We start from the raw sequence: 16,658 nt of genomic DNA, 5'->3' as shown, positions 1-16,658 counted from the left end.
GGCAGAACAAGCAGATTGTGTTCCACAATCTGGGTGTTATGCTTGTCTTAATACAAAAAGAACTATAATTAGCTTTTTACATGCCAACTTCACAGTGGACTTTTCATGAATACCGTGGTGAACTGAAATCTCCACCTGTTAACCATGTTTGTCCTCTGCATTCAGGAAACATTTACTGAATACCTACTATTTCCCAAGCTCTAACATATTAGCACTTCAACAAGATGGTAAATATTGGCATCCTGAGAGTAATAAAGATCTTCCAATAAATCAGTTTATTTGCTGCCTTCTCCTACTACAGAATGTGTAAAGCAGCAATAATGCAGATAGGGTCCAGTGACTACCTTCAATAAGATGGTAGTATCTATTCCCAGTAGCACCTAGAATAGTGTTTGACATATGGAAGGTATTTAAAGAGGTGTTTTTGTTTCCTGCACAAAAGATCAATGAGGAACAAAAAAGTTTCAACAAAGGGACTTGGAGAAGAAAGCTGTACTGGTAGGTCAGTTCTTAAGTAACTTTCCCACTCACTGTACCTTCTTCATGTTGCTGAAAGCGACTTAAGGATATAACCCCTAATTAAGAAATGGGATATAACTCGTAATTAAGAAAAAGTTTCAACATCAAATAAACTTGGCAGTATGTCCTTTCAAGGGTGGCAGAGGGTGCTCAGTTCCAACGGACCTAACAACTTAAGTCATATCCTTTTGTACCTGCCATGTTTGCCTGCACACTCATTTTTGGTGTTTCCTTCTGTGGTCTTTCCTAAGGCTATTCCCAGCTTGTGCAGTCATCTCATGGTAAATACACAAGTATCACGAAAATGTACAACAAAATTTTCACTCCAAGGGAAAAATTCCATCCACACATGTTGATTCTAGTCCTCTACTTCTCTAACAAGGTAAAAATCAGTATGAACTAGTTCCTAGAACTTGCCCCAGCCCCTCCGAAGTCCAGAAGTGACTCAGCCACTAACTTGCCCTCCTCCAGGAACCTTTTTTGAGAACTAGCAATGAACTGACATGCCCAAGGAAACACTGAAGCCTGGCTCCTGCAGGTTCAGTGGCCGAAACTCTTGGCTCCACTGACCCTGAGGGTAAGGCCATAATCAAATTCAGAGGCTGCTGCTTAGGTACCTCTTGGAGGAAGCAGTTTCCTTCAAGAAATCCAAAGCAAATAAAACCGTGAAGGTTCAAAAGAATGTAAGAGGTCTCAAAATCTGCCTGACCAGAGGCACTGCATTGAGATAGTAAAGATATGCACTACTGAGCTATGTGACGTTAAATCCTTCTCCAAGGCTGGCTCTCATCATATGCAAAATTGGAATAATAATCAATTTGGATGGATCCTTGTGATGACTAGATGAAATCGTGCATCTACAATACTTGAGTGTCCACAGAAGCAAATTGTCAAAAAGTTAGCAATCATCACTACCATATTGGGTTGGACCGTCAGAAGGCGCCTGGTTAAGCACTGACCTAGCCAAGAAACAAGGTTCCTCTTCTGTGACCCCAATCGACTTATTCCCACTGGCACCACCCTCCACCCTTCTCACAAGTCCCTGTAGGATACAGGCACGAATCACTCCAGGCCTCCCCATGCTCCTCTTCTCTTTCCAGCAATTTATCTCTCGGGAGCCAGACACAACCCGCACTAGTGCGCTTGCAGGTCCAAATGGGGTCGAGGACCCACCTCCCTGTCTCTCCCCTCCCCCACACGCGGCCCCGTCCGGCCTCCTCCCTCACCCCTCCCAACCTCGGCCCTGCGCTGGCGGGTTCCAGAGCGACCCTCCCAGCGCCCCCAGCTCCCTGGCCTTCTCAGAGTGCGGCTGCGCCCCGAGCGGGCGTTAGCTGCCGTACCAGCTTGCCGAGGCCGCCGCCTCTGCGCGGGTCTCCGCTGACCCGGCCGATGCGAGGCCACCGCCGGGCTCTGGGGCGTCGCTGGGAGGCTGTGGTCACCGCCCGCTCGGTTGCCCTCCGCGGCCGCCACTCCAAGCTCGAAAGCTCGTGCAGGCCCCGGCCAATCGCACAGACTCAACAAGCCCAGCGAGAGCTCGGGCCCAGTACGTGGCAGGTGGAGGAAGAAGAGGGGCGGGAGCAAGGAAGAAAAAAGTCTGTCCTTTTGCTCCGCCTCAGCGAGCGCGACTGAGGCAATACGCATGCGCGGGGGCGTGAGGCGCTGGTCTTGCGAGGACCCGGCAGGGTCGGGCAAGAATCAAGCTTCCTCACTGGATGGCCAGGAATAGGAAGTGCGAGTGGAACGATGCACGCATGCGTGGGGCGTGGCCAGGCACTTCCGGTTCTCCTGAAAGCGTGCATTTCCTGTCTCTCGCCCGTGGGCGGGGTGTAGTCGGCTGGTGTGGATTTTTTTTTTCTTGTTTTTCTTTGAGAGGCTGCTTTCACTGGGCATCTGTCCATGTTTGGATGGTTCTTTGTAGTTCAGTTCGTCACATCTTGACAAAACCTGTGTTTCCCGCCTTCTTTCTACAGATCCATCCATTCATTCATTCATTATTGGGTGCCAAGCAGTTTGCTAGTAGTGTGGTTGTCAGTTCCTGAGCAAGGCGTTTCCAACGCAGCGATCATGAGACAGCATTAACCTCCAGGTGTGTAAAAGGCAAAGGCCGGGAAATTAAGCTGAGGATTTCAGAAGACTTGGATGAAAGAGCATTTGACCATACCCTCCATAACCCTTCAGTCCTTTTTTAGCTGAGAGCATTTGTTTCAGATGCGCTTACTTATGTAAGAAGTGCTCAGACAGAATGAACCGTAAATTTTGAAGAAGCGGTGAAATGGATGGGGTGGTGTTTAAAAAGATGTAAGTGGCCTTTGCCTTAAAGACAGTAAATAATCAAATAGGTAAAGCTTTTTAAACCACCTGTCCCCAGTCAACCACCTGGTGCCCCTAAAGGAATAGGGCTAATGTAAATTTAGGTGTCGGAGATGAGAAATTATGTTCTTTTAGAGCTGCAAATGTGATTTTTTTTTTTTTTTTTTGCGGCTCTTAAGTCCGAAAATTCTATTTGAGCGTGAATGTGTGAGTTTAGGATGCTTTTTGCTTTGATTTTGTTTTTCACAGTTGTGTTTATCGTGAGGGTTGGGAAGTAGACGACTACAGACAGAATGAAAGGGTTTTTGTTTTCTCTAGATCATGTTTTCATTGCTTGTTATTTAAAACTGAATAATACGGCTTCTGGGAAATTCACTGCTGTCTGATAAAAGTATTTTTGCTGCCTTTGAGATGGTTTGGAATTGAGTAAAAACCACACTCCTATAGACAGAGGTAAAGTAAACTCGAAGGAAGTGAATTATACCACTAAAATTAAGTCATACCCTGGAACAAAAGATATGGAGATGAACCAGAATCTGGAAGGAGAGTAAGGAAATTTCCTTTCCCTCAGAAAGGATCGGTTACTTAGAAGTCTTGTAGCTGAGGAGAAATAAGCAGGCCCCTGTTATAATCTGGCAGGCTGCAAGGTAGAAAGAAAGGCACACAGAAGGGCTGGGGTTTGTAGACTGTAAATGCAACTTGAGGTCTGTGTTTTAATTCCCTCATATGTCATCCCCAGGATCAATAAAGTCTGGTTTAATGTTAAAAACCTACCACTGTGCAAACTGAGAAAAGGGGTTGTGGTGATTCCTTAAGGTCAAAGGAGAAAGGGGGAGAGTAAAGCAATGTTGGGAGCCAGATAAGAAGCTCAAGTGGCATGGGACAGGAAGGGTATCTATTCAACATTAAAGCATTACTCCAGAATTCCCCAGAATATATATATATATAGTTTTCTGTTATCCAGCTGGATGCAACATTGTGGTTGAGTCATTTGCGTTGTCTTTAAATGTCAAGTGAGATCATTTATAGGGAAGCACGTAAGATTATATGTGTTTGTTATAGTACCTCCATTAGGTTGTAGACACTATCCTAACCGTTTTTGCGCCTCAGTTTAATCCTAATTTGTCCTTGAAAATGTCTGACTTTTCCTGCTGCTGACTACATAAATTAAATTAAAATGATTTTCAGAGCATAACAAACAACTGGAACTCATCACCCAACCCAAAGATAGTAACAGTATCAATAAGTCATGTTTCCCTATGGGCTCCTCCCCCACATGGTCCCAGTGTCCTCTTTGAATTTTGTGTTTAGAATTCACTTGTGTTTTTTTATCTCCCTTATAGTTTAATTATATTTGTGTGTTGTTCAGTTTTACTTCTTTATAGATAAAATATAGAGTATCATTTATACATAGTGTGTAGTTTTCTGGAACAACATTTATATTCAGTATATTACTAAGATATATACATGTTACATGTAGCTGCAGTTCATTTATTTTCATTCTTGAGTAATATTCCTTTGAGTGAGTACACTATAACTTTTTTAATCCATTCCCCTATCAAAGTATATTTAGGTTATTTCTAGTTTGTAGCTGTGTGCTGCTGTGAACATTCTTATATGTCTCCTGTACAAGAGCTTCTCTTGGTTTTATACTAATGTGTAGATTATTGAATAGTAAATTATGTATACAGTTAACTTATAAAATAATGTCAGCCTTAGCATTGTTTAGACTTACACGGGATGGGAATGAATGGTATCTTTTGTAGTCCTAGTGAAGACCATAAAAACTGCAGTAAAACCTAGACTTTGTGTAGTAAATATTTAACAAGAAGACATTTAGTTCCTTGTGGAATCTCATATGATTGTTCAGTAATTCTGTATCTTTACTTATCTTTCTATCTTTGAGTATCTTGCCTACCCCCACCTGATATGAGGTCAGTGATTATATCTTCTCTGTCCCTCCCAGCCGCCGGCATTAGTTGCCATGTGTGAATAGTAGACATTCAGTGAATGTCTGTTGAGTGAATGAAATAGTTACTATATCTGTAATGCACCCACAGTTGCTGATACAGATGTCTCTACTTCATCTGCAATAAATACAGGAGATAACTGGCCACAGTGTGATAAGCTGAATTGAACCAGTTACAACCCTTACCAAGAACGTAATTTCCTCCCACTATATTTATAGACACTGATTTTAGTTACTGCTACTTTTTATTAGTGAGGCCAGAAAGGCTAACATACGGTTATCATTAAGCTCTTATGGTCACATATATTGTAGATAAGCATCAAACATGTCACTAACAATATTGCTCTAGGACTTCTGTAAGTAATTCCACCTTCAACATGCTACTAATAAGAAAGCATCTTGCCCTCTTTGTTAAATAAGACTTAGAAAGGTTCTGAAGTTTTAGGAAAGTAAATTGAACTTTAGATTCACCTTGCCTCTGTTCTGTGTCCAGGTGAATTTGGCTCTAAATGAACATTGAGAATAAGCTTGAATCATAAAGTATCACTTCATGGTAACATATGAAAATTGGGGAATATGTGGAGAAAGAAGAAGCGGCATAAGGATATAAACTTTGACCCAGCTGAAGCAAGAGAAGATAGCAGGCTCTGTAATTCAAAGTTTACTTTTCATTTTTCACTGACATCTGAAGAAGGCTTAAGAATTAAACTATAGTTTCAAGGCAGGGAGTCAAATTACTTACCTACCACCTGCTCTTTTTCTCTGAAAGTCTGTGTGGCTAGAATTCCACAAATGGAAAAGGGATGATATGTTTAGAATGAAAACAAGAGTTTCTCAGTCTGGATGGGAAGTGTGATATAAATCAGATGAAACCTGTGTTTCATCATACTCTCCTTTAGTAGTATAAAACATCTTTAAATTTTCAGTTATCTCATTACCCTCAGGGGAACCAAAGGAAGGATATAGGTTATTCCTTGGGTAGGAATTTCAAAAGACAATCATCACTATTTGAGTAGCAGTCAGATAAATAAGGGGAATTATGAAGACCGAATAGAGACCAGTTGGTCAGCTGGACCTCCCCTCCATTGGCTAAACATAAAGATCTGCTTATGTAAACAGGAAGCTACCACCCCATGGTGGTAATGGAGAAAAGGAAAGAAGTAACATTTTCCTGTGTTCCTTTAAGTGAGTGATCCTTAGCATCAGTTAAGCAAAAATAGTTCAACTTATCCTGCCAGTTGCATATCCACTGAGACCTTAAAATGTTTTTGCCTTACTTTTGGGTTCCCATGTCCAGCCTCTCTTCAGAGAAATTGTTCCTGAAAATGGTATTCCTAGGTTTTATATCCCTAGAGGCTGGCATATCCTAGGTATTCAATACACATTTATTAAGTAAAGAATGAAAACTAAGTTCCCTGTCATTTCATAAGGAGAGCTCCAAGAAAAGGGAACAGATAGGATTCTACCTATGATTAATTAAAAATAATCACTTTTCTTCATTTATGTCTCCTGGAGACAGTGTTGTTACCTTTATACTCAATTACCTGTCAGAGTTTAGGTTGAAGAGAAATGCTGTTATGGGATCATTCATAATCTCTCCTAAATTCATATGTTGAAGCCCTAACTCCCAGTACTTCAGAATGTAGCTACATTTGGAGACTTGGCTTTTCAGTAGGTGATTAAGTTACAATGAGACCATTAAGATAGCCCCTAATCCAGTATGACTCCTATGCTTATGAGTACAGGGGATTTGATACACAGAGAGACACCAGGATGGGTAAGATAAAAGAGAAACCATGTGAGAATACAGCAAGAAAGCAGTCATCTGCAAGCCAAGGAGAAAGCCCTCAGACAAACACCTTGATCTCTGACTTCCCGGCCCCCCAACAGAAAACAAAATTTTTGTTGTTTAGACTACTCAGTCTGTTGTGGTCTGTGACGGCAGCCTTAGATGGCTAAAACAGTTGCCACACTTTTTATTTGCTCAAGTGTAGTCGTGGTCATCTCTTTTAAGAAACCTATACTCTCAAAGGTTTCTTCGATTGCTAGACCCTTGAAATCATGCACTTCTGAGACAAAAATCAAATTCTGGGTACTTGGAAGCACTCACATCTCTAGTATAGTATTTATGCTTTCAGTCACTCCATATTAATATATAACTAATCTGGGCATTCTCAAAAAGCCATTTCAGTGAAGAGAAGCTCACTCAAAATATGCAAAGAAAACCCACAGTGAAATGTTGTTTTCACAAATTTGCTTGATAAATTAGAAGTTTCATAACATTTTGTAAAAATAGTATGGCAAAAGAGTCATTCAACCTTCGTCGTGGGTGCATAACTTGATACAAAGTACTTAATGGGAATTATGAAAATATCCATCAACATGTAAAGTGCTCTATAATCCAACAATTAAACCTCTAATATATCAGAGGAAACCTTGCACATGGGAACACATATACCCATTAATGTCTTATTTTCAAGAGAAAGACTAAAGTAATTAAAAGAAACATACACACATAGGCATTTATATCTCAAAAACATTTTTTAAAATCAAGTTTCAAAAAGTTTCCTTACTGTGCTATCTTTAGAAAGGTCTTCTTGCAAGACTGATCATTGGCCAGTCTTGGATTTCGAGAGTATTCTGACCATTCCTTGATAAGAATACTGCACTGTGTCTAAAGCATCTATCTGTATAAACATTGTGCTTTGTGCTGGATACCTCCTTTCTTTCAGGGAGCCTGGAATTTTGATACATACCAAGCAGTAGGTACCTATGTGACCAGTTTCCAAATAAAATCATAAGTACTGATTCTCTAATGAATTTTCCAGATAGACTATATTTTACACAATCTCACAATTTGTTGCTGGAGGAGGAATTGTGTCATGGAAGAAAATTCTTAAAACCTTTTGCTGTTTTTCTCCACACTTCATCCCCATGTAACTTTTTTCATTTGCTGGTTTTCCTTCTTATCCTTTTTTATGGGGAGGGATGGTACCAGGGTTTGAACTCAGGGCCTCATGCTTGCTAAGCAGGCACTCTGCCACTTGAACAATCGTGCCATTCATTCTTATCATTTTGTAATAAGCCATAGCTGTATAACCTGGAGCTAACACGTCTTCCTATTCCACTTAGGTACAAAAAATACACCAAACAAAACTGAGTTTCTATGGTTGTATAATTTGAGTATACATATCTCTTAAAACCTGGAAGGCTAAAACATAGGTCATTACAGGGACAAACTCTGGGGAGAAGAGGTCCAAGAATTTGGTAGTAATAGTCAAGGGGGACTTTAACTCTTCCTGGAGCACTCTAATTTGCTAGCTTGCTAGTTGTTTGGTTGGTTGGTTTTTAAGGACAATATGCTTATGTATTACTTACATGGGAAAGTATTTTTAAGCTTACTTAAAAATAATTTCAGCCTTCATAGTCATAATATTTTAGAGGTGGTAAGAAATTTAGAGTTCACTTAGTCCTGCCTGTTTCTTTGCAAAGGCAGAAACCTCAAGCTCTTAGGCCCAGGGAGACAAACTGTCTTGCCCTAAGTCATATAACTTGTAGCTGAGACCCAAACTCCCAGCCGAGAGTGTTTCCTTCTATTGCCTAGCGAGTAGTGGGCCAGAAAAACAATCTTTTTTGTTACTGCAAAGTTACAGAAATTCTTGGTTATTATATCATGGTTTCAACAGCAGCTTATATCAAAGTTCAGCAAATTATAAAAGTATACTTCCACATGTACCAAAGCGTCACTGGAAGAAAACTAGTGATAAGAATTGTACTATAGTTCATAAGAGATAGCAGCATTAGATCATACCACTATGCTTTGCTTATTTTTCTTCTTTGTTGAAGCATAATCCAGTGGCTTACAAAAAAAGATTTCCACTTTCAGAAATAATTCACAAATCAGGACTTGAAAAATTAACCTAAAATATTTACATGTTGTTGGTAATATAAAATGGTTCAATGACCTTGGAAACCTCCTGGTAGTTTCTTATAATGTTAAATATACAATTATTGTATAACCTAGCCATTTCATGATATTTCTTGAAATATCAAGAGAAAAGAAAATGTGTCAATACAAATAGATGTACAGGAGTGTTTGCAACAGTTTTATTCACAGTAGTCAAAACCTGGAAACAACCAAAAACCCATCAACTGGTGAATTCACAAATTGTGGTATATCCAAACAACAATACTAATCAGCAGTGACAATAAATTGACCACTGACACAAACAAAAATATAGATGAATATCAAAAGCTATCCTGAGTGAGATTAGCAATACTCAAAAGGACACTCCGTGCCGGCATCATGGCTCATGTGTATAAACCTAGCTACTCAGGAGGCAGAGATTGGGAAGATCTCAGTGTAAAGCCAGCCCAGGCAAATAGTTTGCAAGACCCTATCTCAAAAAAAAAAAAATCCTTCACAAATCAAGACTGGTGGAGTGCCTCAAGGTGCAGGCCCTGAGTTCAAACCCGAGTGCCATAAAAAAAAGAACACACTGTATAATTCCATTCATGTGATATTCTGGAATACCATAGACAAAACTAGTATCAGGATAGAAAATAAATCAGTGGTTGCCTGGGACTGGGAATGGAGGAAAGATGTAAGTGGGAAAGAGCATGACGGAATGTCATAGGGTCATAAAAATGTTCTTAATCTGTTTAGGGCAGTGGTTACACACTTGTAAAAATACAAACATCTAACTGTACCCTTAAAATGGATGTATTTTATTTTATGTAAATTACACATCAATAAAGTTAATTTCAAAAGTATCTTTAAATAAGGCAAGCGAACAAACAAAATGAAAACTAACACAATTACCTAAATGGAAGAAAATCAGTATTAGACAAAAGACAAAGGCAAAGGTCACTCTTCAGTGACCCACTGTGATATTAAAAGTTCCAGTGGTACATTAAGTACGTGTCTTTCTGTATACGTAGCATCATGTAATTTTGGAATGACATTGATCACCCTTGGCTTTTTAGTGTATTTACTTAGCAAATTGGCACATGTGAATGTGAACATGCTGAGTTTCCAAATGTAAGAGGATCCTGTCATTTCCTCATTGATCATTCAAAATAGCTAGCTGTCTCATGTGGTAACATACCCAGATAAAGTGCTGCAATAATTGTGTTTTCACCCAAGAAATTGTTGGGGAGTTTTGTTTAATCATTAAGAGATATGTGACTTTTATTATCATGTTTCTCTGTTTCTGATGGGTATTAGAAAGTGTACAGTCTAATTTGTGGCCTACTCCTAGCAAACAGACAAGACCAGTTATAGCCTCAGCCTCTTTATTAAAAAAACAAATTATAGTACCATCTTTCTTGAGTACTAATCTCATTTCTGACTTCATACTTTTTGCTCTTTTCCTTATTTTCTCTGTATGTTGTCTTAATCAGTATTCTGCAATGGTTATTTCTTTTATCAAATACACATTATGAGGCCATTGATATGAAAGTGAAGTAATGTAGATAATACATATGCAACATTACTTTGAGCTTCCCTGAGAGTTTTTCTTTTTGCTAATCGGTAATTGTTAATAAAAACTCCTCTAAGATTTAATATTTTCTTCTTAAGAAAAAGTGAGTGGATACAAAGAGGCAGAAAACTTGTTTCTTTTGTTTTGATTCTTTTCAGAAAATATGTAAAAGGAAAAAATAGCTTTGTCACCAAACCCTAAGCAACTGTATGATGTCATATTGGTGCCTCTGTTCTGAGGTTTTTACACAGTCCCTGACATATTTCTCAATACAAAATAAAAAGTATTCTGCCTGTGTGAGGACACATAAACTCAGAATATAGTAAAGATTCTATAATCTTTTGGACATTTTGAAACAAACTCAATATAAGTATTTTATATTAAAAAGAAAAGAAAACAAAAAACTATAGGGAAAATTTTCACTAAATGTAATAGTTAAAAAGTTAGGAGCGATATTAGATAAGGAACTTACACATTTATGTGAATGATCAATTAAGCAATTGTTAAATGAGCAAAGGATATAAATAACATCAGCAAAAATAACAAAATAAATAATTATATTAAAAATGTTTATGGTACTTCAAGTATTGGTGAGATTATACGTTATTGCAATGTTTTTCAAGTCAATATAGTAATATACTCTAAGAACCTAAACAAATGTTTAAGCCCTTTGATGCATTTATTTAAGACCTGAGAATTTATCTTAAGGAAATAATTGAAAAGAAGGGGAAAAATACATGTACCAGTTTATTCATCACATAATGCCACAATGTTAAATACTGAAGTGATTTAAATATATAATAGGGAAACATATTTGCCCATTGTGTCATATTATGCAATCATTAATTATTGTGAGGACTGCATAACTAGGTAATAGTGAGTAAAAATTAGAATAAAATTTCATTTACTATAATTAGAGTTATGTAAAAGTCTTACAAGTTCAGACAGAGTATAAGGAATATGGGAAAATAGATTATAGTTGTAGAAGTTACAGATTTTGACTTTTTAAAAATTACTTTGTGAAGATTATTTTTCTACAGCTTTATTAAGGTGCAATAGACAAAAATTACATATATTTAAGGTATACAATGTGATGTTTTGAAATAAATATACGTTGAGGAGTGATTACCACAGTCAAGCTAAATAACAAATCCATCACCTCACATAGTTACTCCAGCAAATTTCAAGTATATAGTATATAATTATTAACTAGTCACCAGGCTACTGTGCATTAGGTGTCCAGAACTTATTCATTGTATAGCTGAAAGTTTGTGCACTTTGATAAATAGCTCTCCTTTTCCTCTACCATCCAGCCTCTGGTAACACCATTCTATCTGTTTGAGCTGGGTTTTTCTTTTAGATTCCACATAGAAGTGAGATCATGCACAATATTTCTGTCTGTTTCTGGCTCATTTCACTTAGCATGTTCTCTGGGTTCACCCAAGTTGTTGCAAATAGCAGTAACTTTCTTTTTTAAGGCTGAATAATATTCTGTTGCATATACAGTGTATAAAATCCCAAACTACAATGATTCGATTCTAATTAACAAGTTTTTTACTCTATGATGGTTCCAAAGAAATATGCCTTCAGGAGAAACTGTACTTCACATTTTGAAGTTTGATTTTTTTCCCAGGCTATCGATATGTGATATGATAGTTTCAAAATGCAGGGCATCAGCAGCAGTGCACCATCATGAGAGTAAACAACTGATATGCTGTAGTGTATTATACAATATTCAACAAATTAAATGAGACACTTGGCACTTTAAGATAAGATGAGCTTTGTGTTAAATGATTTTGTCTGACTGTCAGCTAATATAAGATCTGGAACATGTTTAAGGTAGGTTAGGCTAAGAAGATTGGTACATAACATGTATTAAATGGACTTTACTTGTGATCTTTTCCATTTATAATAGGTTTATCAGTATACAAACCCATTGCAAGTTGAGGATCATTTATCTGTACCACAGCTTCTTTATCTACTCATCCACCAACTCAGCTTAGTTTGTTATTTTTACTATTTTATATTTTATAAAATATTTTATATTTACTATTTTACAGCGTTATTTTTACTATTGTGACCAATGCCACATAAACATGAACGTACAGATACCTTTTTAAGGAACTGTTTTTATTCCCTTTGGGTACCTCCCAAGTAGAGAGGTTTCATACAGTAGTTCTATTTTTAATTTTTTAAGGGACATCCAAACTGTTTCCAGTAATGGCTGTACCACTTTACATTCCCACCAAAAGGGTACAAAGTTCTCTTTTCTCCACATCCTTGCCAACACTTGTTGTATCTTGCCTTTTTGATAGTACCCATTCTAACAGGTGTGCAGTGATAGCTCATTGTGATTTTGTTTTCTATTTCTCTGATGCTTACTGATGTTGGACATCTTTTCATTATCTGGTAGTTATACATACATTTTTGGAAATATGCATATTCAGATCCTTTGCTCATTTGTTCATCAAGTTATTATTATTTTGTAATAGAGTTGTTCATGTGAGTATTTTCTAAGTTGAAATTTTATAGCTGTTCCTCTCTTAGTAACCACTACCCCCCACACACTAGCCGCCCCCCCCCCAGCACATGCTTCTTCACAGAACTTTATCCTTGTGACTGTCTTGGATCTCATCTGAGGAGCCATGAGTTCATGAGGGACATACGATCACATTAATGTGGTTCCACTGAGCAGAAAGTTCCAGTTGGCTGACAAACTGTTGTAATCAAGTTGATACTTTTGACACAAATTTCCTAAATGTCTAAAAAGAATGCCAAGCTCTTCTGAATGAGGTGATGACAAACTGATAGCAACAAGCTTGAGAATAATTTCCCTTTGTTAGTGATGAAAAAAAAAAAGAGGTAAGATGGAAAAGGTAAGAGAAAAAACAATCTAGACTGACAACTACACAGTGAACTATGAACCCAGGAAAGGAAACCCAAAGGTCAGGATGATTTTGTTCCCTGATACTCCATGTGATGCCACAACCAGCAAGACAATAGGGAACTGTTATCACACAAAACAGATCGGAAAACACGGAAAATCAGAGCTGCCAGACACTTTTGAAATGTCTGAGCCTCCCTTTTCTGAATTTTCTTTTCTTTTACGTAAGTTACCCTTCCACTTCTCTATCCATTCTTCTTACTCCTTGACTGCCAAAAGCACCAAGTAACTTCTTGCTCTCCCTAGGGACCCCATTCAAACCCTGCTCAGGAAAGAGAAATGATTAGTGTCCCTTAAAGTGGTCATTTCTCACCTTCCATTATATTTTGTGTGGAGATGTAGTAGAACCTCCTTGATTTTTGCTTCCAGCATTCCTTTCTTAGTGTTATGCTGTTAACCAAGTCATTCCCACATGCCTGACCCAAGCTGGACCAACACCCAAACACGGTGCCTGTGAGAACAAGCCCTAGAAGGAAATGCCAGTTATCTGGTCCTTTTCTCTCCTTGATCCTGTAGTGCTCTGTATCACAGAGGGCCTTCTAAACACCAGAGACTACTGGCTCTGCAGGCTTTTGGCTAGCTGCAGCCAGTGGAAGATATGTTGAGAGACTATAGGGCAGGAAGAGGTAGGCAAGGACAGGTTGATTCTATCCCCTGGCTCTGGAAATCCATCTTACTTTATGTATTTGGCCTGAAAGAGGTATTATCTTTCTTCTTTAGCTAACTTCTGAGTTCTGTAGCACTCCCCATTTGCCTCGGAACTTTTTAAACACCATAAACCAATCATCTGCCTTAGATTCTCTCGATTTTAAGTATTTACTATGCTTTCTGATTTATTTTTAAATAAATAGAATTAGAGTCATTCCACTGAAATCTGACTTACCAGTGCCAAGAGAAAATAGGTCTTTCTTCCTATTAGATCTTAAGGCTGTAGGTTTGAGGATGCCAATAGCAATTTCTAGCTACTTTATCCCAGTTTGAGAATAAAGACAAGCAGAAGCACATGGAGACAGGAAATAGAAAGAATGCTGACACATTCTTAGAACTCTAGAGCTAGAGTTAGCATTATCATGTATCTTAAGTTCCAAACCAGAGCACTTGAAAGTAAGGGGGGCTGTTAGTAATGTTGAAGACAGGACAACAGGCACAAATTGAAACTGGTGCAGAAAACTGGAACATAGAGTGACTCTACCTAAAACCAGCTTGGTCCTTGGACTATACATTAGTTGAGCCAGTAAATTTCCTTTAACCTGAGTTGTATTTCTATCACTAAACTAAAAGATGACCAACCAGTCCATTAGATAAAGGTTCAAACTTCATGAACTACTTCCTACAAGTAAGATCTCAGGACAGGTGGAAGAATATCACTATCTGCCTGAATTGGTCTCTACAGTTGCACATGGAGCTTGCACATTTATAGTACACCTATTTTATGAATATTATATAGAATTTTAGTTTGCCAAAAATTAAAAAAAAAAAAAGACCCACTACATCATGAAGGAAAACTATATACTCCACTGTCAGGCTAAGTATGGCTCTTTGATGAGTTTTTTTTTTTTTTTCACATTAAAAATGGCCCTTACAAAGGTATATTTTCACCTAAATACAAATTTTGTGTCAACCACATCTTATAATTTTTCCTGTAGCCAATCCCTATCTAAGTGCAATGCCAGAATACCACTAAGAACACTAGTCTTTGAGAACTGCTTTTCTTCTTCTCTTCCCTTCACTTTTTTCCATTCTCTCGTAAGATCTTGTTATATGTGTCTTGTGTAGAAATCCAACAATCATTTACAACTATTTCTGAGAGAACACATGTTCTTCATGGACTGGCCAGAAGGATTTGCCAAGATCACATAACATTTGTTATTCTCTTAGTTCATGTATCACAGCAGCTGCATAGTTTTATGGAAAACAGAAAGCAGCAATTCAAAGTCTTTATCGCCTAAGTCCAGTGGGAGTGCTCCCCACCCAATGGAGTCATTTTCTACTTAGGAAGCCATTCACAATGCAAGTGTTTGAAATTCTTTGAGCAGTAAGAGCTTCTAAAAGCCATAAGGGGTGATTATGGCTAACATTTTAGCTTTGTGAGTCTCAGTGTTACTTCACAATAAAAGGTCAGACATTTTAAGAACTGGAATTATCCAGAGGCTTTAGCAACCAACTAATATATCTCACTGACCATTTCTTGCAGAGATGACTCCTCTAGTCACAAAACATGCTTTCTTCTATAACAGAAAAAAAAAGAGTATCCAAAACTTAAACCTGCGTCAAATAAAAGTACAAGCCAAAAGTATGACATATACAAGCAACTGCAATCCTTCATCAGGAGTCATTTCATTCTAGAAGGTAAATTTTTCTCCTCATATCTTTTTTAGTAAATGGTAAAATAATTTTCTATAGTTTCTACATTTTTGTCAAAGTGTGTCACATAGACTTAATGATATAAGGAATGATGGTCATCTTGAATGCTGCATGGAATTGGCCTTGTTGAAGTAAGAATTTATTGAATACCACAAATCCATTATCCTAATGATAAATAAACAACAGGCATTGCCAAATTGTTAATCATGAGAGAAATGCATTTAGGAAGACTAGAAAATAAAGTGAGAAAACAGGTTAAGACTCACATGAGTTGGATAAAAACCAGACCCAAATAGGTAATAGTTTTACTATCTAGATGCTTGAGCTTGTTTGTTCACTTTTAGTGAGTTCTGTCTCCTCGGTCATTACAGATGGCTCCAGCAGCCTGAAATGTTCATGTAGAACTGGAAAGGACCTGAGCATACTATACATCCTTACATGCAGTCTTAGCAAGGACATTGAAGGTGGTGGTTTCATTCTTTCAAAAGATGATGACAGCGACTTCAGTACTTGCGAAGCTTCCCTCTGGAAGATTTTTGTTCTAATAGTATACAGGATAAAAATTTGCAACCCCTGAAAATAGAATAAACATTTAATGTTATGTTCTGATGCAGTGCAGAATGAAGAAAGATTGTACTTCACCCTGCCACCCCTCCTTTTCATCTCGCACAGCTGCTACCACTTGAGTTTGCAGCCAGAAAGCATGTCCTTCCTACTTACAAAGTGCCGCACATAATAGAAGATTTAGAAGACCTGAGTTTGTGTCCTGGTTTGCCACTTGCTGGCTGTATAACTTTTTTCATTTCCTAACTCTATGATCTTCAGTTTCCAGAAGGGGGCAGATTAACTCATTTTTCTTCCGTTATAGCATTCTGTGATTCCAGATTTCTTCTAATAACATAACTAGAAATGTGATGCACTTAATAACAACAAAAAATTAAACCCTTCTACTCACTGCTTTTCTGTATTTACATGTGAAGACAAGATGAGCATGAGGACTTGAGCCACAAAAAGCTGTATTAAATTAAAACTTCCATTTACTGAAGTCCTATTGGCATCAGACCTTTGT

At 37.9% G+C, this 16,658-nt stretch overlaps 2 protein-coding genes and 1 long non-coding RNA gene across 7 annotated transcripts in view; 1 reads left to right on the top strand and 2 right to left on the bottom strand.

The window, feature by feature from the left end:
• Positions 1–2,148, bottom strand: part of Tfg (trafficking from ER to golgi regulator) — a 29,650-nt gene extending 27,502 nt beyond the window's left edge. For 2 of the 5 annotated variants that reach the window (XM_074073009.1, XM_020183760.2), the window contains exon 1: positions 1,860–2,143. The gene's annotated coding sequence lies outside the window, so the exon portion shown is untranslated. Of the gene's footprint in view, positions 1–1,859 lie in introns of all 5 variants that reach the window. The other 3 variants (XM_074073012.1, XM_074073011.1, XM_020183761.2) reach the window with 3 other exon arrangements.
• Positions 2,149–2,210: 62 nt separating this feature from the next.
• Positions 2,211–16,098, top strand: LOC141423234 (uncharacterized). The gene is made up of 3 exons (XR_012447923.1): positions 2,211–2,605; positions 15,420–15,574; positions 15,961–16,098. It is a non-coding gene; the product is annotated as an uncharacterized lncRNA (long non-coding RNA).
• Adgrg7 (adhesion G protein-coupled receptor G7) overlaps positions 15,568–16,658 on the bottom strand; it is a 60,530-nt gene continuing 59,439 nt past the window's right edge. Inside the window, exon 16 of the mRNA XM_020183764.2 lies at positions 15,568–16,162. Within this exon, the coding sequence (XP_020039353.2) occupies positions 15,902–16,162 (261 nt within the window). The 3' untranslated portion in view covers positions 15,568–15,901. The remainder of the gene's footprint in view (positions 16,163–16,658) is intronic.

The sequence above is a fragment of the Castor canadensis genome, chromosome 5 (assembly GCF_047511655.1).
Source record: "Castor canadensis chromosome 5, mCasCan1.hap1v2, whole genome shotgun sequence".
In the NCBI taxonomy this organism is placed as follows: Eukaryota; Metazoa; Chordata; class Mammalia; order Rodentia; family Castoridae; genus Castor; species Castor canadensis.
The sequence above is the reverse complement of the archived record's forward strand: the minus strand, read 5'-3'. Positions and strand labels throughout refer to the sequence as shown.